Below are 20,852 nucleotides of genomic sequence, written 5' to 3'. Positions count from 1 at the left end.
AACAGATGCCAAAATGTTAACCACTCCCCCAGTTTGTGCCATGCCTCCAAGCTGAAAGAGGGACCCCAAAGCTGTTCTTATAACACAAAAGGGGGGGAGAAATCCGTGCCCGCAACACCCACCATCCTGGCTCTGGGTTGGCCCTCAGTGGATGGAATCTCATCGGCTCACCAGCCGAAAGGCTTTGATTTCTTCCTTCCATCCGGCGAAGGAGAACCAGGAGCAGAAGTCACCTTCTGACTGGGAAGCCAAGACAGGTGGTGCCTCTAGAACAGGGGTGTCCAAACTGTGGCTCTCCAGATATCTATGGACTACAATTCCCATAAGCCTTGTGGCAGGGATTCACAGGAATTGTAGTCCATGGACATCTGGAGAGCCACCTTTGGCCACCCTTGATCTAGTTACTTATCTGCCAACAGCTCTGTGGTGCTTCTTCAGCTGTCAGTTTGGTTGCCAGCTCCAGGGAAATTCCTGGAGATTTGAGGATAGAACAGGTGGAGGGCAGAATCTGGAGCAGGAAGTCTCAGAGGGTGGCCACAGCAGTGTGTCATAGGACAGCTGGGGACTGAGCACTGTAGAGGCCAAGGATAGTTTTAGGGTGTAAGCTTTTAAGCATCTAATTTCCCTCAGCAATGGTGCCATGGGCTCTGCTACCATTTCCTCCAGCAGGACTGATCTCCATAGCCTGGAGATTGGGTGTAATTCTAGAAGTCTAGCTCCCGCCAGGAGGTTGGCAGCTCTAGCTAGCTGGCTGTGTCTCGATCCAGATCGGGACATCCTCTCTGGGGCCACCAAAGTATGTTAAAATGGTGGTCAGAAGTCGGATCTAGTTCAGGGTTCTTGTTTTGATCTTTAGTAGGGTTGCGTGCTTCGGCGTGGTTTGGCCCCTTCGGCAATCACCGAAGCCCGAGGCACCCATCGCTGGCCACCTCAGGCTTCGGTGATCGCCGAACTGCACCAAACTGCACCGAACCATGCCGAACTGCGCCGAACCTAATCTCGAGCCTGTCAAAATTCAGAAATCCTGTTTTGGAGAACTTGGGTTTGTATGCTTATCAGCAAACGAGCTGAAATCTCCGCCCCTCCCAATTAATTTCAGCTAAGAAGGATACTAAGAATCACAGGAGCATTTCTGCAGTGATTTTGTCCCAATTCATATGTGTGGAATCGGCTCATCTTATTTCCCCAAAGATGAGAATCCTACAGCCAACACTGAGGAAAGTATATCTAAAACCACTACAGAGAGTCTCGTTTCTTAAAAAAATGACCATTTGAGATGTAATGCTCTCCTTCAGAGATGATTTCAGTTATTTCAGACAGCCCCTGTGAAGTGAAAAGTGTGGGGTCAAGGAAGTAAACCTTCTTTCTTAAATAAATATTTTATTTATTCAAGAAGAAAGACATGCAAAAATTACACTGCATGCTAAAGGTAAAGGTATCCCCTGTGCAAGCACCGAGTCATGTCTGACCCTTGGGGTGACGCCCTCCAGCGTTTTCATGGCAGACTCAATACGGGGTGGTTTGCCAGTGCCTTCCCCAGTCATGACCGTTTACCCCCCAGCAAGCTGGGTACTCACTTTACCGATCTCTGAAGGATGGAAGGCTGAGTCAACCTTGAGCCGGCTGCTGGGATTGAACTCCCAGCCTCATGGGCAAAGCTTTCAGACGGCTGCCTTACCACTCTGCGCCACAAGAGGCTCTTTACACTGCATGCTACAGAACTACTATTTTGAAATGCTTCTATATTCCCACTGTCATGATGGTCAGTTCATAGTCTGAGGAAGAGTGCTTGGCTGTGACTTGACAGCTGAAGAAACAAAAACACCCCCCCCCGTCCCCATTGAAACAGGAAAGTCTTCTGCACGTGGTTAGGGAGGCTCAGAAGGTGGGGGGGGGGCTCTTTCTTTCTTTTCTTGAAGCCTCTTTCTTTCTTTTCTTGAAGGGGGGGGGAGAAGCCAAGCAGGGAGCCTCTTTCTTTTCTTGGAGGAGAGGGGGAGAGGATCGAAAAAGGCAGAGGAGGGAGGAAAAATCCAGGACAGACAGAAGTTGAGAGAAGTTAGGGGCTTCTCCCTCTGGGTCAGGAGGACAGCTGGATGGGTGTTTCCCATCTCTCCTTGAGGGAGGCAGGTCATTTGAATATTTTGCCTTCCTGTGGGAAAGGCCCCTCTGAAGCCAGTCTTCTTCCTGCCTCGCGAGGGAGCAGACGCGACTTCAGAGTCCCGTGCTGTTTTTCAAGCAGGCAAGGATAGGCTTGGCCCTTTGTAAAAAAGGAGCAAAGTTTCTTTTTCGGCGCAGCTACGAGACTGAGCTCCCTCGAGACTGCGCCGGATCGGGCAGCGAGGTTGAGCTCCGCGGCGGCGACCGCGTGCTCGGCTCATGGCCGAGGAAAGGTCTCATTTGGGGCATAGAGCCCACAGCTGCAGTCATCGGGCTTGGTCTCTGAGGATGGCGAGGGGCATCTAAAGGACATGATGGATCGCAAGTCAGAGACAGCTTTGTGTAAGGCACATGAAGCCATGGCAATGGCTATCAGAGCGGCTACCACAGCATCAGTAGTAGCCAGGGCTTCCATGGCCTGGTGCAAGAAGTTACTTACGTTAATTCCAGAGTCAGAAGGAAGGTTGCAGGAGGGAACAAATAGAATTCTCAAGGCTTCAGCGTTTAATGCTGACGCCTCCTTAGACATTGTAGTGTTCGCAGCAAGAGCTATGGCATCTACTGCAGTGGCCAGGAGACTTTTATGGCTAAAGGCTTGGCCGGCTGATGCCCATTCCAAAACCACGGTCGTGGCTTATCCCTTTCAGGGCGACCAATTAATTGGGGACTCACTGGACCGGGTTTTAATAGAAACCAGGGACAAGAAGAAGGCATTCCCACGGCGTATTCGCAGGGATGGGAAGCCCTTTCCACCTGCCTTCCGGAGTCAAGGGTCAGGCCCCAGATTTAGACCGGAAGGCAGAAGAGGGTCCTGGGGCCAGTCAAGGCAGTCGTTCCGCAGAGGGGCGTTCAGTGCTCAAGGCAATAGGTTCCGGCAACACAGATCGGACCGCGCAGATGGAGATAAGGGAAATCAAGCATGACTCGATGTCCTTACCAGTCGGGGGGTGCTTAGCACAGTTCCATCAGCAATGGCTGGATCCCAGGATAGATGCATGGTCTCAAAGTCTCATAAAGACAGGATACCGAATAGAGTTTGTTCAACTACCTCCGGACAAGTTTTTTCCTTCCCCAATTTCCAAAGATCCAGAAAAAAGGGATCGCATGCTAAAAGCCATAGAACACTTAATTCAGATAAGAGCGATAGAACCTGTCCCATCCGAGGAACAGGGCCAGGGGGTTTACTCCCTTCTTTTCACGGTGCCCAAAAAGACGGGGGATTGGAGAGCAATTCTCAACTTAAAATTCGTGAACACGTTTATTCCCCTAAGAAAGTTCCGGATGGAAACGCTAAAGTCAATTGCGGAGGCACTGCAAAGAGGGGAGTTCCTAACTTCCCTAGATCTCAAGGAGGCCTATCTGCACGTCCCTATAGCGGCAGAGCACAGGCGCTTCTTGCGTTTTTGCGTAGGGGGGCGGCATGATCAGTACAGGGCTCTCCCGTTCGGGCTCTCCACCGCTCCCCGGGTTTTCACGAAGTTAGTGGTGAATATGGTAGCCATATTGAGACAGGACGGCATTCACATACACCCGTATCTCGACGACCTGTCGATCAGAGCTCTGTCGCTCGAGTTAGCGAGCCAGTTTACAAGCAGAGCAATTTCAGTTTTCAAACAGTTCGGTTTCATAGTCAACAGGGAAAAGAGTTCTCTAGTTCCGTCACAGAGGATAGAACATCTGGGGGTGGTGATAGACACAGTTCAATGTGCACTTTTACTTCCTCAGAAGAAGATACTAAAAACTGTTCAGTTGATGGCCCAGGTGATCCAGGCAAGACAGTCTTAACTGTTACAGCTGGCAAAGATTCTAGGAGTGTTGGTGTCCAGCACGGAGGTCATCCAGTGGGCCAGGGCTCGAGCCAGGCCTCTTCAAAGGGCACTCAGACCTTTTCAGGAGCGGATATCGCGGAAAAGGGATGTGTCAGTGTCCCTAGATCATCAGGTCAAGACAGATCTGTGTTGGTGGACTGTAAAGGCCAACTTGAGCAAAGGCAAGAAGTTTCTACACGATCACGTTCACCAGGTGTTCACCGATGCAAGTCTCTCCAGATGGGGAGCGATGTACAACGGTACGCCGGCTCAGGGAACGTGGTCGCAGGCGGAGTCAACAGAGCAGATCAATCTGCTGGAGCTGCAAGCAATTCGACTGGCGTTACTAGCTTACTGCAGTCAGCTCAAGGGCAGGCACGTCCTAGTGCGTACGGACAATGTGGCCGCAAAGGCGTATGTCAATCACCAGGGCGGATCAAGGTCCGGGAAGTTGCAGACGGAGGCCGATCGACTGATGCGCTGGGCGGAGGATCACTTAGCATCGATCCGAGCGGAGCACATTCAAGGTCTGGCAAACACATAGGCAGACTGGCTGAGCCATCAAGAAATTCAGGAAGCAGAGTGGTCGCTCAGCAGACACGCTTTTCACCTCATTTCTGTTCAGTGGGGCCGACCGGTCATGGACCTGTTCGCAACAGTTCACAACCGCCAGGTAGACAGGTTTTGCAGCCGGTTTTGGCATCCACTGGCGGAGTTGACGGACGCGTTGACAGCTGTCTGGCCTCCAGGTCTCCTGTACGCATTTCCACCTCTTCCTGTCATTCCAAGGTTCCTGCGAAAAGTTCGAGAACTAAGGGCGGAGGTAATCCTCGTAGAACCGTGGTGGCCCAGAAGGTGGTGGTTCTCGACGATAGTGCAGTTGGCCATTCGACCGCATTTCACGATTCCAGTGTCTCCAGACCTGTTGTCCCAAGGACCTTGTCTCCATCCTCGTCCAGGATGGTGGAGCTTGACCGCGTGGAGGCTGAGCGGTCGGCGTTGAGAGTGAAAGGCTATAGTGCTGCAGTCATGGACACCATATTAGCTTCCAGACGAGATTCTACCACAAGAATTTATAACTGTTCCTGGAAGGCGTTTGTGAGATGGTGTAGGAGGAGGGCGGTTTCTCCGTCCACGCCCAAAATTAGTAGCATTTTACAATTTCTGCAGGATGGTAGAGCAGCGGGTCTCCGATCGGATACCCTGCGCAGGCAGGTGGCGGCCCTGTCCACAGTGCTGGGGCTGCAAGGGGGGGATCCCGTTATCTAAACATCCTCATGTGGTGCGATTCTTAAAAGGGGCATCCAGTCTAGAGTCACCTCCCAGGCACTTGTTCCCGACTTGGCGTCTGGGATGGGTGCTTTCTGCCTTGGCAAAGGAGCCCTTTGAATCCATCAAATCAGTGGGGTTGCAGTGGTTAAGCAGGAAAGCCATATTCCTAGTGGCGATCACTTCCGCCAGGAGGGTTTCCGAGCTGGCGGCCTTGTCAGTGGATAGGGAATTGTGCAGGTTCAGGAAGACCAGGGTCGTTCTTAGACTGAACCCTTCATTCTGGCCTAAGGTAGATTCCCGGTTTCATATGTCCCAGGAAATTAATTTGCCCACCTTTTTTCCCAATCTGGTCACAGAGCAGGAGCGACAATGGCACATGCTAGATGTCAGGCGCATCCTCAAGGTGTACATTAAGAGGACGGCAGGGGTCAGGAAGACGGACTCGCTATTTGTCTGTCCGTCAGGGGCAAAGGTGGGAGGCGCGCTGACCAAGGCAGCCATCAGTAAGCAGGTCAGGTCCTGCATCGTGGAGGCTTATAGGGCTGCTGGGAAGGAGATTCCACAGGGCATCACGGCGCACTCGCTGAGGAGTGCTGCGGCTTCAGCGGCATTCGCTAAGAGTGCTTCAGTGGAAGAGGTTTGCCGAGCTGCAACCTGGGTTACTCCTTCAACCTTTGTCAAACACTATAAAATCCAAGATAGGGAGACAGAGCAGGCGGCATTTGGCCGGAGAGTTCTGTCGCATGTGATGGACCCAGTTGGACCCTCCCTGGGTTAGGGACTGCTCTTGTAAGTCCCATCCAGTTGTCCTCCTGACCCAGAGGGAGAACGACCACTGGTCTACATACCGAAAGGGGTCCTTCTCCTCAGGGGTCAGGAGGACAGCTGGTCCCGCCCATAGGGTGGTCCATCACAGTAGTATGTCTCTGAATCCTTGCATAGTTTTCCTACAGCCGGGATGTAGACGTTGTTATGGGTTATGTTGTCTTCCATGTTGTTTGTGCAAGTTAATGCAGATTGCTTTGTAGAGCCTAGAATGTGATGGCACGCTGGGTGCTCCGGAAGTTTTCGACTGGCTTCAGAGGGGCGTTTCCCACAGGAAGGCAAAATATTCAAATGACCTGCCTCCCTCAAGGAGAGATGGGAAACACCCATCCAGCTGTCCTCCTGACCCCTGAGGAGAAGGACCCCTTTCGGTATGTAGACCAGTGGTCATTCTCCTTTAAGGCTAGTGTGTCACATGACCAGGTGTAGCCTATCAGAGGTTCTCTACCACGGAGCTTTCTTTATTCAGGATTAACAGCAGTCTCAGATATGGCACAATAAAGGTAGGGTCACTCCGGATCAATCCTTCTTGCTGCAGAAGGAAAATTAAAATTGCCCAAAATCCAAACTGAAATCGAATTCGGTGTAGAGGGCAGGGACTGAATCAATCTGGGGTTGGAATAAAAGCTCCGTGCAGTTTATACCCTACAGTCATTTGAAAAATCACCTGGGACTATTCCAGCATTTTGGATTTTTACCCTATGAATTCCTACTCAGATGTCTCTTGTTTACATCCCAGCTTGATATTTGCTAAGACAATGGCTTGACATTTCTTTTTTATAATTGATGGTTCTTTTTACTGCTGTTAGTGCCGTGTTTTCATAATTAATACTGGAGTTTAAACTGTCTTGCTTGCTCATGGTCAGAGCAAACTAGATGTTTTGTTTGATTCATTCATTTATTTGAACCATTTCTCTCCCACCTTATGTGCGTGGAATTGAGGCAGCAAATGATGTAGCGACCCTGCTGCAAAGAGAAAATAATTAAATTTAAATAATTACATTTAAAACTGATTTCCACATAGAATTCATCAATTTAAAAGCATTCTGCCTGCAATCATGATGTAATTGAGGACTTAGATTCAGAGATCTTCCGTTGCTTTCATAGCTGAAATCTGGATACGGATTAAGACAAGTTAGTTTTATATCTACCAATCAGGATTCTAAGTAAGGATCAGCACTGTTTAGAACCCTGAATTGTGGACAGATGAATGTATTTTGATGTTACAACAAACTGAAGATTTCCAAAACCGAGAAGTCTTGAAATGTGCTCTTTGTGAAATGGAAGGATGAGAAGGCAGGTTCACAGGCAAGTCATGTACAGCAGTGGTCCCCAACCTGCGGGCCGCGGCCCGGTGCCAGGCTGCGAAGGCCATGGCGCCGGGCCGCGGTTCCCTCTCCCTGCCCCCCTGCAGTAAAAAACAGGAAGTTTTTTACTGCGGGGGGGCGGGGAGAGGGAATCAGGGCTGCGCCCGTGCATTACACATGCATGGCCGAAATCTTGCATGCGCGAAAGTGCCGTGCAGTAGAAGTGACCCCTTTACTGAAGAGCTATTGCCAATGTGATATCCTGTACCTGTAGAAATTAATACTGGTGATGTTATATTAAGACTACAATTGCAACCACTGGAGAATAGAAAGCGGGATTGAATACCTGGGACCCGGTTCTTGTTGCAAAATTATTTAGGACTGCATTCAATAAATCTCAAGAAGATACAACTTTTTGCCTATTCATTTTGTTTGCTTTGGGTATTCCCACCTGGCACTTAGCATAGGCACCAGGGAGAATGATCCCAATCTGGATGACTCTGTTGTTGCTTAATAAAAATGTGTTTCTTTCTGTTCCCTCCCCCAGCTGCTGTCCTGAGTTGTTGCTTCCTGCTAACCCAGGCCCAGGATATCCCTGTTACGGTGAACCCACCACAGCCAGTGGAAGGCCAGGAGGTCACTCTGACTCCAGGAGGAAGCCCCAACATTTTTACATGCAACTGGTTTCGAGGAGGAGATTTGCCCCCAAATCAGATCTTTGTATATCTTCCATCATCTGAGCAAGAGAACGGACCAGGCTATACAGGGCGGGAGACCGGAGGTTCAAACTGCTCCCTGCACATCAGAAGTCTGACGTTGAATGACACTGGAAAATATACAGTGTTAAAGACCACAAGCACGGGTCTTCCTGAAAAGGGAAGTGTGCAGATACAAGTCTTGGGTATGTTTTTTTCCTTCCACTGTTTATTGTACCATATACAATCCTTAGCTTCTCAGTGATTCACTCCCTCACTGAGGGCCAATCAGAGGGCTGGCATGCTCACCTCTGTGCCTCTGATTGGTCTTCAGTTGGAGGGGCCTCCCTCACTGAGAGTCAGTCAGGCACCATGCCCCAGCCTACTCACTGCTGGAGAACAGTGCTGAAGACTGGCCTCCTGCTCTGTGCTACCCTGCCACTGGGGGAACAGTGAGGAAAGTTGATCTTGGCCACCCTGCCGCTCTCCCCTGCATGCTCACTATGGGGGTGGGGGGTGGGAAAGGCCATTCACGTCCTCAGTCGCTCTCCCCAATGTCCTCGCTGCTGGGAAACAGTGGGGAAGCCGCCATGCACCCTCCATGGCAGCCCCACCACTCTCCTCACGCTGGCCTCTGGCAGAGGCCAGGGAAGCCCCTCTTCCCATGCTCCGCAGCAGCAGTCACAGAAGTGGTGCATGGGGGACATCCCCCAGCACATTTTAAAAATGGGCTTCTCTACTAGTCTCTCATATATTTCGCCCCTTAAGGCATTCTGAGCAATCTCTCCTGCTCAGCCAAAGGAAGAAAGAAAGGAGGCCAGATAAACCTGCTATGGGTACAACGGTTTCTAAGGACAGTCCCCCTAAATGGGTCCATTTCCTCACCTACTGAGATATGGAGTGTTCTGGTATTTTCACAATCCATAAGTGGCACATATATGATTCAGTTACACTTTCAACCACACATCAATGTGCAGAATTAGTGGCAGAAAGGGTGGGGTTTCTCCCATCATTATTTGCTGGTTTGTAGCTGAAATGGGAATTCTAGCCTGTATGCAGGGTTATGAGAGCAAAACTTGAAGTTGTTTGTTTTTCCAAATGAATGACCCTCCCTGCGTGTGTTGGGGAAGCTGGCACAGGCCGTGCTGGTTTTGATTCAGTTCTAGGTGTGGGGCTTATTCCCACAGAAGCTGTGATGGAACCATCCTGCTTCTGGCTTGCAGACCCAATCCCATCCTTGCCCGCCCCGTGTTCTGGCTGGTTGCCAACTCCAGGCAGGGGGGCAAAACGAACTCTGGGTAACTGTTGCCACCACCTCACTAAAGCACAGGGTCGCAGCTGGGGGAGCCAGGAACCCTAGCTGCTGCTTCCACCCCTGAGGCCTCACCTCTGTGGTCTCCCACAGCCCCAGCTCCTGAGCACTGTGGGGGAAGAGATACTGCAAGGGTCAACCCCTCTGGGTTTTCCCTTTGCACTTCCGCTAGCGTTTCCATGGCAGGGGAACACTACGTGGATCAGAGAACCATGGCCCACTTCCAATTTATAAAAGGTTTATTAAGAGAACAGGTTTAAAAAGCAAATCTTTAGCATCGCACAGAGTTAAGCGAAAGAAACCGGATGAAAGGCAGTCCTTGTGTCCCTCTGCTAAACATGCCCTCTCTGGTGTCAAGTACAAGGCAGGCCCCTTTGCTTAAAGAGATTCCAAAGTCTCCTTGCCTTGCTCACATGTCCAAGATGGCTGCTCACCTCCTCTTCCAAGGGCAGGCTCCCTCCCTGATGATCAGCAGGGTAAGACCCACAGCCAAAAGCCCCAAAGAGCCTTCCTTCCTGGCCCCTCCCACAGGAAGCTCTTCACCTAGGAGTCCTGGGAAGAAGAAGCTCTCCCTCCCCCATTCCAGGTACCTGCTTCCTGCCAGGTACCTGGAATTAATCACAATTAATGTGTGAAAGGGAAGGTGAACAGGAGCTTAGCAGCCCTTCCCCCCCTCTCTCCCCCAGCCCAGAGGGAAAAAACCTGTTCTTTTGAAATAGCAATGGGACATTTCGTCACAGAAGCATACATTGATGTCCAAGATGTGAAGAAAGAGTAAAATGTGCATGTTTATGTGTGACAGAAGAATGTGGATGCAGAAGTGCTTTAAGGATTTGCAGGGGCCGCAGCACCAGAGCCAGTTTAAGGATTTGTGGGACCCCAGCAGAGTCCAATGGCTAAGGGAGCAGCCAGACTGTGGGCAGAGGGGCTCCCCCACAGTGGAAAGGAATATCTCTCCAAGTGTCCTGAAAGAGGGAAAAGGGGGGCGGGAGAGATAAGATACAGCCCTGATCCATGGAGGGAAGGCATTACGTAGGGCCCATGAAAGTGTGGGGCCTGCAGCAGGTGCTACATAGATAAGCCGGTCCTGTGTGGATAGTTAGGTCTCTGGGAAGCCTGGCAAGTAGAGAAGCCATGCACCCTGGCTTTATTTTTATTTCCCCCCCTCTGGAGTGGTTGAAAATCCTGCCCCTGAACTGGAGGAGGCCCATTCACACATCCTTTGTGGGACAGATTTCTGTGCCTGCAGTGACCTTTGGATTTAGTGAAATGATGACATTGTTTACCACATGCCCAAATGGCCAAATATTCTGTGACAAATAGAAATCCAGTGATTTGGATGAGGGGCAAATCATCTTATGGACGTTGGTCTCCCGAGAACCAAAGCTTTCCAAACACTCCGTTAACATCACTTGGAAAAAGATCCTACGAAGGCCGGTTCCCCCAACCAAAGTGATAAATGTAGTGAGTTACGTTGATATTGTCAATGGCTCTCTCCAACTGGGGGAGTTCCCTGAGGCACTGAGGGAAGCGGTGGTGTGCCCTCTCCTCAAGAAGCCATCTCCGGACCCGTATGGCCCTGCAAGCTACCGCTCAGTAGCGCACTAGCGTTCCTGGGAAAGGTGGTGGAAAGGGCTGCAGCGGACCAGCTCCTGGCGTTCCTGGAAGATACTTCAGCCCTCAATCCACACCAGAGCGGTGGGATAAAAATTGCTACATACATACATACATACATTATCCCCACATCAGAAAAATTGAAATTAGTAGGAGCTGTGCGGAACAATTCTCTATGAAGATGTTGATCATTTTTAAAATATTTGCATAGGAGATTAGTTGCGCCCTTGTGTTTCTTCCTTGAAGAGTATGTCAGTTGGATTTTCTCCTTCAGGACTTGAGCTGACTTTGGCAAACAGAAGTTCTGTATTTACTGTCCTAATAAGACCATAGCAAATTTTGGGGGCTTGGCAAATGAAGACAGCAGTGGCTGTAGGCATGTGGACACTTCAGCTGCATGCCACAGGTCCCAATATCCTCATGTGCACCTGCTACCACAATCCACCATTCAGCAATATCTGGCTGTCTCGCTGTCCTGTTCCACTTGTCGGTGTTTGTATTTGCACAAAGACATGCGGAAAGTCTGTGCATTTGAGAATGTGGTGTTATGGGACAGCAAATGGAGATGTGGATTACCTAAACAGGCAACAAAACGTCCTTGGAGAAGCTGTAGGAAAACATATGTGTGTGAACTGGTCCTTTGGGACCCTGACCCTTGGATGTGCATCACTTAATTTCTCATTGCTGTACGGAGGAACGCTTGGTGACGTAGCTAAATGGGCAAATTGATTTGGTCAAGATTTGAGTTGCGACCGAAGTGATACAAAAGATCTCTTTGGTATCTGTGGGCTCTCCCACACAATGCAAGTCAACATGTGAGAAAAATGCATGTCTGAACTAGACCAAAACATTCTCATGTTGAGGTGTGCCTCTCAGAATTGAGTTTGGTTGTATGATTTGATGGCTACCACACCTGAGAATTGCTGATCTGTTCCATGCCAGACTCTGTCCATTCGGCTCTGGCTGGCCTCACTCTCGCATATAATTTGTTAATTGCCCTTCATATGACAGATGCCATGATGATAGTTTTACTGCCTTACTGAGAACAATGTCTTTGTTAACAAATCTGCAATTCCTACTTTCTGATAGAGATTCAGATGTAACGACTATTGTTGCTGGAGTCTTAGCTTAGACATTCATTCTGCTTCAACCCTACACGACGATTTACTGCAAATGAACATTGTGAACTGAGGGGAGGACATCGGCTGAGTTCCAAAACATTATTTACTGCAAGTATCTCTCGTTTTTCTTTTCTCCGTCTCTCTTCCTGCATCAAAGCCCTTTGTTTCCCCCCTCCTTTTACTCTGCTCTGCCCGAAGCCACCTCGTTATGAGGCAGGCTAATTCTCCTAACTAAGCAGAAGAAGGACTCAAATCAACTCAAATTAATTGGCAAAAACTCTTACTGCAATTGTTTTGGTTTTCGGAGATAAGAGATAAGAGCTGTGAATGGGAAGATCTCACGAGAATTCTGTTCCAGCACGAGAATATCTGCCTTACTGACTTCAATACGTCACATGCCTGTGCCAGAACGTTAGAGGATAAAACAGAGGACCTTTACTGGCCACTTGTAAAATTGTTTGAGGCTGGCTGTTGATTTTTAAGTCAAAAACATGTCTATGTTAAAAAGATTGGCTCATCTAATAGAGAAACAAACCCAAGATTTCAAAGCATTTACAGAAGGATTGGTCCAAAATATCTTCAAGGAGATCCAAGATGGCAAGGAAGAAGTCTCCAACAGGAATGATGGATCAATAACAGTGGCTGATGACAGCTCTAAACAAGGTGGAAAACCAACAGCAGAAGAGAAATCTGAAATTCTGGAGATGGAAAAGGGGATGTCAGAGTTCTGCAGCCCAGATAAGGACACCCTTTTAAAAAAGACATAAAGCCATCTCAAAGCAACAGTGTACAAAAATCAATCAAAAGATATATGGATCTGTAGTGAAAGTAACTGATTCAAAGGAGCTCTTTGGGAAAAAAATTGTATTGATACTGGAGTCCAAGAGGTGCAACGGCCTCAAGATTTATCGATGCATATTCTGCGGGAAAAAGTACAACTGCACTTTCTACGCCAAAGGCCAATGGGACAGAATATAAGTCTACGCGAACGACAAGATGTAGCAAGCCTCGATATGAGACCCCCTTAAGAAGACCGAAAGCTCATATTGTTCTATGTTTAATGTTAAGTATTTAATCTAAACCTGGAAACTTTACTATTCTCTGTATTAATAACTTATACTGTATTCTATACAGGGGAAGCAGTGGTTTTTTCTCTCCTGTTTCTTTTCTTTTGTGGGCATATAGGTAATATAATCGTTAGTGCTGGAAATATAAAACGGGGTTTTCCCCCCCTTATTTTTTCTTTATTAGTGTATTGTTATAGGGCCAAAGCTCACACTGATCTGTAGAAAACGTTTAAAGTTAAGCTCTCAACGTAAATCTGAAAATATACCTGTCAGGATGGCTCTTAGAATGGGTCAAGTATAAATTGTTTTGTAGATGTATCTGTATTAAGGATAAGGAGAAGCTATGAAATCCTCTTGTAATTTTTTTTTTGTATATCTTTAAGGCAAAGCCCTACTTTCTTTTCCCTTCATTAGGGTATTGATACAGGGCCAAAACTCATACTGTTCTACAAGAAATGTTTAATGTTAAGCATCTAACTTAAACCTAGAAATATCTGTCAGGACAGCTCTTAGATTGTATCAAGCAGTCAACGTGAGGTCTATGATCTCTCAAGTAAGTTGATTATTAACAACTTCTCTTTTGTATATCTAAATAGGCCTTTTTTAAAAAATGTAGTGGAAATGTGGATGGCTCTTAGACTCAGCTTTGGGCAAAAGTTTATATCATTGTGTAGTTAATGTGGGGTCGTACATTTTCAAATGATGATTATATTTTACTGTTCTTTGTATTAATAACTCGTACTGCATCCTATATTTCTATCTTTATGAAAATAAAAAAACTTGTATATAAAAAAAAATCTAGAGGGGTGAACTCCAGTCTAGAGAGCCAAGTGTGATTCCCCACTCTTCCCCACAAAGCCTGCCAACCTTGGGCAGGTCACAGGGCCGTTCCGCATTCGTCCAAAATATCACAATGGTTACTAATTGAAATCGCTACAGTTTTGCCGTTATGCACAACGTCGTTGACAATCTGCAACACTCCTGAAACCGATCCGCAAAAAGCGCTTCATTGTAGCGCTTTGAGGGAAATCCCAAAAAGTGGATTCACCCTCCGGAAAGCGCTACACTCCTGCAACCAATCTGCAACACTAGCGGGAAAGTTCTGTGCGTTACCATTGTTGCGGTTTCTGCAAAGTCCCTCCCCCTGGCTCTCTCCTCTGATCTTCCGGCGAGGCGATCGCCATTTTTTTTTCTCCGAGCGAGCGGAGATCAACGCACCGGCAAGCCTTCGTTTACCCAGTGAGGCTTCCCCGGCTGCAGTCCCTCTGTTTAAAGTCACCAAGCATAAGCATCGCAGAGGCCCGTTTGTTGGTTTATTTTAACTTTATTTTTCACACTGTTTTCGGCCGAAAATCGCGCCCGTGAGGGGGGAGGATTTTTTTTTCACTCAGGGGGGAGCGTGGCAACGATGAAACGGCAGCTGAAACATCACCTGCTATCTGGATGGGTCTCTCCGTTGCAACAAATCAACGCATATTCGTTGCAACGGGTGTGTGTGTGTTTTTTTTTAAAACCTTCCTTAAAGGGAAAGGGGCTGTTTGGGAGCATGATAACGGCCGCCCATTGGCTGGTTGACGGCCAGGGGCAGGACACAGCTCAGCAATAGCGCTTCCTTTCTAGCGATTTTTGCCGAGACCGGAACTCTGTGGGAAACGATAGAAATGCAACTGGATTCCACTACAAAGGCAGGTATGCATAACGACGAATTCCACTATTTAAAATGGCGATTTTTCGTTCAGCAAACAATTTGCTACATGGATCCTGGTGCGGAATGACCCACAGTTCTCTCAGAACTCTTTCAGCCCCACCTATCTCACATTGTGCCTGCTGTGGGTAGAAGAAGGGACGGAGATTGTAAGCCGCTTTGAGACTCCTTAAGGAAGAGAAAAGTGGGGTATAAAAAAACGGCTCTTCTTCTGTTTCTCCTTTTTTGTTCCCATAAAGCCACTGATTCCTAATGGTCGCATTCTATTTCTTCCACTCACAGGCTTTCTGACGAAGCCCAGTGTGTCTGCGTTCCCAACTCCCTTCCCTATAGAGTCCATGGGTTCTGTTACTCTGACCTGTGAGACCACTTTCGAAGAAGTCTTGTTCAGCTGGTTTTACGATGGAGAGCCACTCAATGGTAGCTCTCGGATCCAGATATCCGGGGATAACCGGACTGTTGTCACCAGTGACGCAATCCGTAGTGATACTGGAGAGTATCAGTGTCAAGTGACTAACCCAATCTCAGCTAGCAGAAGCGACTCTTTATACGTAGCTGTGATCTGTGAGTATCACTGTCTCACCCTCTTTGGCCTGGCCGGTCATGGCAGCTGTCTTCTTCCCTGTCCTGTAGCTGTATCCTGTCCCATTTATACCTCTCATGAGATATCTCTGTTTCTTTTCTTTTTTTAACTTTTTCTTTTGGATCCTTCTGATCTTTCCATGTTTGCTGGCTCTTGTAAAACCATCCCTCTCTTTTTTGGTACCTGGAGAGATGGCGGCAATGCGCACTGACTGAATCGGTTGATATCCAAATATTCTTTCCGTGTCTTTGAGAACTCAGTCCTCATTATTGAACCCGGGCCAGCTCTATGCTCATCTGTGGACCTAGTGACAAATCCCTTGCCTCTGTTACCCTGAGCTTAACTAAGGTGAAGGAGGGATGAACAACTGATATAACAGTGTCGCTTCCTCCTAGGTGTATCTACACAGCTCCTCAGGTGAGGTTCTAGGGTTGACATCTTCAAGTTGGGAAATTCTTGGAGGTTTAAGGGAGGAGCCTTGGGAGAACAGTCTCCACCCTCAGAAGCTGCCATTTTCTCTAGGGGAACTGACCTCTTGAGAAAGATCAGAGATCAGCTGTGATTCTGTGGGATCCTCAGCCCCCACCTGGAATTTGGCAGTCCTGGCTCTAAATTTTGAGCTGCTGCAGCTCATGGGAAATGTAGTCCATGGACATCTGGAGGGCCGCAGTCTGACTACCCCTTCTCTAGAGGTCTGTTGCTGGTAATATTCTAACCTCAAAAAGCTACAGTTTGCAATTCTCAAAAAGTACAGGGCAACACACTGGGTTAGCCAGAGAACCCTCAAATAACGACTGTTTAAAAACATGTCATGGGACTCTCTAGCCTGGGGCTTTTCTGAGCAAATCTGCTCTTTGTCTTCTTGCCCACTTAGAATCCCTCCTGTGAGAGGGTTGGAAACATGTTATAATTATCTGTCCACTGAAAGAAATAGCAAACAAGGAAGCCGAGGGAGAGTTACACTAGGCTAACCTGAGGGGGGGAGCCACAAGCTGAAGTATATCCCCCCCCCCGAGCATATTTAAGTTCCCCTCTCACCCACACAGAGGGCTCACAAAACAGCCAGGCAACAAGGCAGCCCGAGCTGTCTGGGGCTGGCCGAAGCAGGAGTGCCCCAACAGTGCAATGGCCGGGCATGCCGTGCAGGAGGGGGAGAAACGGGGGACTTTGGCCTGGTCTCAGGGTGGTACAGAGAGGCCTGAGCTGGATTTCCCCTCATGCCAGTTTTTTGTTTTGCTTTCCTCGCCCCGTTTGTCATTAACTCGACAGCCTTTATTTTTCCGCTCAGTGACGTCAGGCCCAGATCGCTGGCACCAGCCGAGCCTGTTGCATGCGTGGATAAATGGGCAGCTCACAGGCCAGCAGGATGGCACTGGGGTGGGGGGCGGATGGTTGCTAGCAGCTGGCAGAAGCTGGTCAGCAAAGGCCCTCCAGAGGGTAGAGCCAAGGAACGAAGGAGAGACACCGCGAAGGGCCAGCTGTGATTTGAGAAGAGCGCTGTGCTGTTCTTCATCTTGAACCACAATAGTAATCTGCATTTTGTAGGCTCTTAAAAACTCCCTGTCAAGTGAAGCGGGCATGAAAGGGGCCCATTGTAGCCAAGAGTATAGTCACGGCTACCTGGCCATTTTCACTTCATTTTAATTATTTTAATTATTAAACATAGGAGCTAGAAGAACAGGTTAGATTTGTTTTTAACGGTCGTTATTGTTCCTTCTCCAGATAATGACATCAATTTTACCGGTTCTGGCTAAGAAAATAAGACTGGTGGATGCTATATTTTTGCAACTTGCCCTGTTGTTGAAAGAGAAAGAGAGAGAGAGAGAGAGAGAGAGAGAGAGAGAGAGAGAGAAAATAACTAACTTTTAACCATCATAAGACCTGGCTTTTTTCCAGACTGTGGTCAGAAATGGTCATGTGCATTTCTGCAGTTTCAAGACTCTTCTTAAAACCAGTCTTCACTTTATTATGGACAAAGTTCCCTATGAACAATCCATACCTTTTTCCCAAAGGTCTAAATTTTGTAGACTTTGTAGGCTGCAGAATTATTTAGATAGCAAGTAATTAAGATGTGGAATTTGCTGGCAGATGATGTAGTGATGGCCACATCAAAAGGGGATTACTCAGATTCATGGAGGAGAGGTCTAGCAGTGGCTATTAGCCATGGCGACTGGGGGGAACTTCTACAGGCTCCACCCCCAAGGCTCCAGAAGTTTCCCAACCTGGCAACCCCCTGTTCTCTGCCAGTAGCCAGGGGGATCTGACAGACCTAATAACAGCTGATCCCTGGAAAAACTGGCTGCTTCTAAGATCTCCAAACCCAGACTCACACAGAATTGGAAGAGATCCAGTCCAGCCCCCCACCTTCTCAGGCACTTCTAAAAAGCCACACACTCCTGACAGGTGCTCATCCAGTCTCTTCCTAAAAACTTCCAACAAAGGAGACTCCATCATCCACTAAGGCAACAGATTCCATCTATGAACAGCCCTCATGGTCCGAATATTCCATCTACTCAGCCCTCCCCAGGCTCTGTGCCCCTTCTCTGGGAATTTCCCAACCCAAAACTGGCAACTCTGAAAGATGGTACAGAGAGAAAGATTGTTCGGCAAAGAGGATACATAACAGACCTGTGCCTTTTCTTAAGAAAAATGTTGTTATCTGGACATCTTCAGAATACGATGGCGTGAGCATCTTGTCTAGGAAGGAACACAGAGATTGGGAGATAGGAAACCATCTCAGCAATGTTCTTCTCCCAGGGTTTCATCTATCTACCAGCTCTTGAATGCCGAGCTCTTGTACCTTCTGTCTTTCTGACTCCATCTCAGTCTGGTGAAGGGATCTTTTTTGGTGTGATGGGGAAAAGGGGGTGGGGGCCTCCAGACTGTTCCCCACTCAAATCCCAACATCCTAGCTTTGTGTGTCTGCCCCAGATGGACCCGACACCCCTGTGATCCAACCGACCGAAGGTTTTTACCATCAGCATTCTGAAATCAGACTCTTCTGCTATGCTGATGCGTTCCCTGACCCGCATTATATTTGGTTCGTCAATGGGAAAGAACGTAACACAACATCTGAACTGCTGATCCCAGATGCTACCCCAGAGGATTCTGGGACATATGTCTGCCAAGCGTGGAATGTACTATCGCACCACAAGGACAATGCCACCTTGGGAATTGCGGTGGCGGGTGAGTAGCCAGAGTGGAGCCCAGGACCGCTGTCTCCTGCCATCATGCCATGGCGTGATCTTCCTATGGCATTTCTCCAGCTGGCACACCATTTGCCAGTTTTGCCGCACTGTCACTTTGGACTGTTTTTCTTGAGGAAGTTTTCCATTCACACGTGCGCCTGGATCTTCAAAAACCCGCTTCTTCTCTGTTGTGCCGGGATCCCGCCGTGCCTTTCTTTCGGTGGCTGATTCAGTTCCGTTCCAATTTGTTTTTCATTTCCATGCACTTTCTCCATCAAGGGTGTGTTCAGGACAGACCTGATTCCATCTCAGCTTTGCCCTGCCTTGACTTTCACATGTTTTCCCTAAACAAAAACTCCCTTTCTCAGAACTGAAGTTTTATTCTTTAATTACCCTCTCCCAACACACAGACTTAGGATAGCGTAGAAGCTGGACAGTTGCACCCAAGCCTATTCTAATAGATCCTGTATAACAGACCTTAAAAAATAAGTGAAATATTTTCACACCGAACAGCAAAGTATGAAGTGGGCAGCAAAAATGTGAAAGTTCGCTTTAGTAAATTGGGATTACTCATTCATCCTGATTTTAAGGCCTTGGAGGATTTATAAAGTTTCAGTGGCATCCAGGAGTCTCACCTTAATGCAGTAATCAGTTCCAGACCCACGCTGGAAATGGCATTACAGAGTGACCGCAATTCCCCCACTGCTGCTTGGCTCCGGCTAGCAGGAGGTCCAGCAGCCCTTTGAGGAGAAACGATAAGAGCACAAGATTTCTTCCCAGATAAGTCACAGAAAGGATTTAATGTTTGAGTGAATGACGAAGTCAGAGCAGACTGCTCTTCCTCTTCCCCTAGAAATGTATTTGGATCATTCGACGAACTGCTCCTGTCAGGGCTAGGTTAAGCACATGTTAAATCCCTGAACTATTGTCTAGTTTAAAAGGCCTCATAGCATTAGAACTCGTTTGGTAATTTAACAATCTGAAGTAAAAAACTTTACAGATCCCTGCATTTTTGACCCTGTGGGCACCTTTGGAATTCTGTTTTCGATTTGGATTAGAGATGCCAGCCTCCCGGTGGGCCCGGGGGCACCCCTGGAAGGAGAGCCCCAAACACCGCCCACTCCCCCAAGTCCCCCCCCCAGCCGCCCCCCCCCCGGCCTGCCCGTGGGAGCTGCTCTTCGTCGGCGTCCCTCCCGGCGCCTGCAACGGCTGGCCCAACGTCCATTCCGGGGGTCGCCTCGCCCTTCCCGGCCCTCCAGGCAGCAGCCCCCCAGGGCAGCGCGGCGCTGGGGGGGGAGAGCCCGGCGGGGACCCCTCTGCCGCTCGACGGGGCGGGCCACTCCCTGGGGCGAGCGGCCCCCTTGCCCGGGATCCCCGCGGGGGCAGCCCCGTCCCCCCTCCCGCTGCCGCCCCCCCCTCTCACCGGCCAGCCCCAGCGACCCCCAAGCCAGCCCCGGCCGCTCCGACGCCCGCTCCCCCGCCGCGGCCGGCCGCCCTCCGGCCGGGCCGCCCCGCATGGCCTCTACGCCGGCGAAGCCGTGGCGCTCCGACGGGGCGGGGGCGGCAGGGGACGGTTGCCGAAGGTCGCGTGCCGCCGCTCGCTACGCCCCGGGCTAAGGCAGTTGCGGCTCCAGCACTGCTCCGATCGCGCGCAGCCATGTTGTAGAACAGGCGTCCCCATCAGGGTGCCCGTGGCCCCCGGGCGCCCACCCCCCCACCAGCCCCTCTCCTGGGGCCCGCCAAGGGTTTATAGGACGCTTACAAGGTCAGGCCCTGCAGGGCTTCTGATGGGCTGGGCAGACGAAATCAGCCAGCATTACCAGTGATCTGGGCTCAGCCCCATTCTCCACCTTTTTCCAGTCCGCAATTGGCAACCCTGATGGGCCAAATCTGTGACATCGGCAGCTGCATTGGGATCACCTCCAAGTGGCTGCTTCAAACTGAACAAAGGAAGTTGGTAGAAATCGATCCTCTTCTCAGCTCACCTTCCCCTCAGTCCCAAGCTGCAGTCACTCAGTATCAAGGAAAATGTACTCTGTGCATCCCCAGAGGTGCTTGTCTCTGGGGCTCTGTTTTGGGTCTGGGGCAGAGCACTGGCACAAATAGGGCCTTGGGCATAGATTGTTTCAGAGGGCATCCATGCCCGTCTCTAGTATCACCACTATATCGAAGTCTAATAGCAGAAGGGGACATAAGAA

The 20,852-nt window shown here is 49.2% G+C and overlaps 1 protein-coding gene across 1 annotated transcript in view; it reads left to right on the top strand.

The window, feature by feature from the left end:
* LOC143838839 (cell adhesion molecule CEACAM18-like) overlaps nt 1-20,852 on the top strand; it is a 38,917-nt gene that overhangs the window by 2,509 nt on the left and 15,556 nt on the right. Inside the window, exon 2 of the mRNA XM_077340747.1 lies at nt 7,917-8,270. Within this exon, the coding sequence (XP_077196862.1) occupies nt 7,917-8,270 (354 nt within the window). The remainder of the gene's footprint in view (nt 1-7,916; nt 8,271-20,852) is intronic.

Source organism: Paroedura picta, chromosome 5 (genome assembly GCF_049243985.1).
Source record: "Paroedura picta isolate Pp20150507F chromosome 5, Ppicta_v3.0, whole genome shotgun sequence".
NCBI classification, from domain to species: Eukaryota; Metazoa; Chordata; class Lepidosauria; order Squamata; family Gekkonidae; genus Paroedura; species Paroedura picta.
Note: the sequence above shows the minus strand (reverse complement) of the source record. Positions and strands in the feature narration are given on the sequence as shown.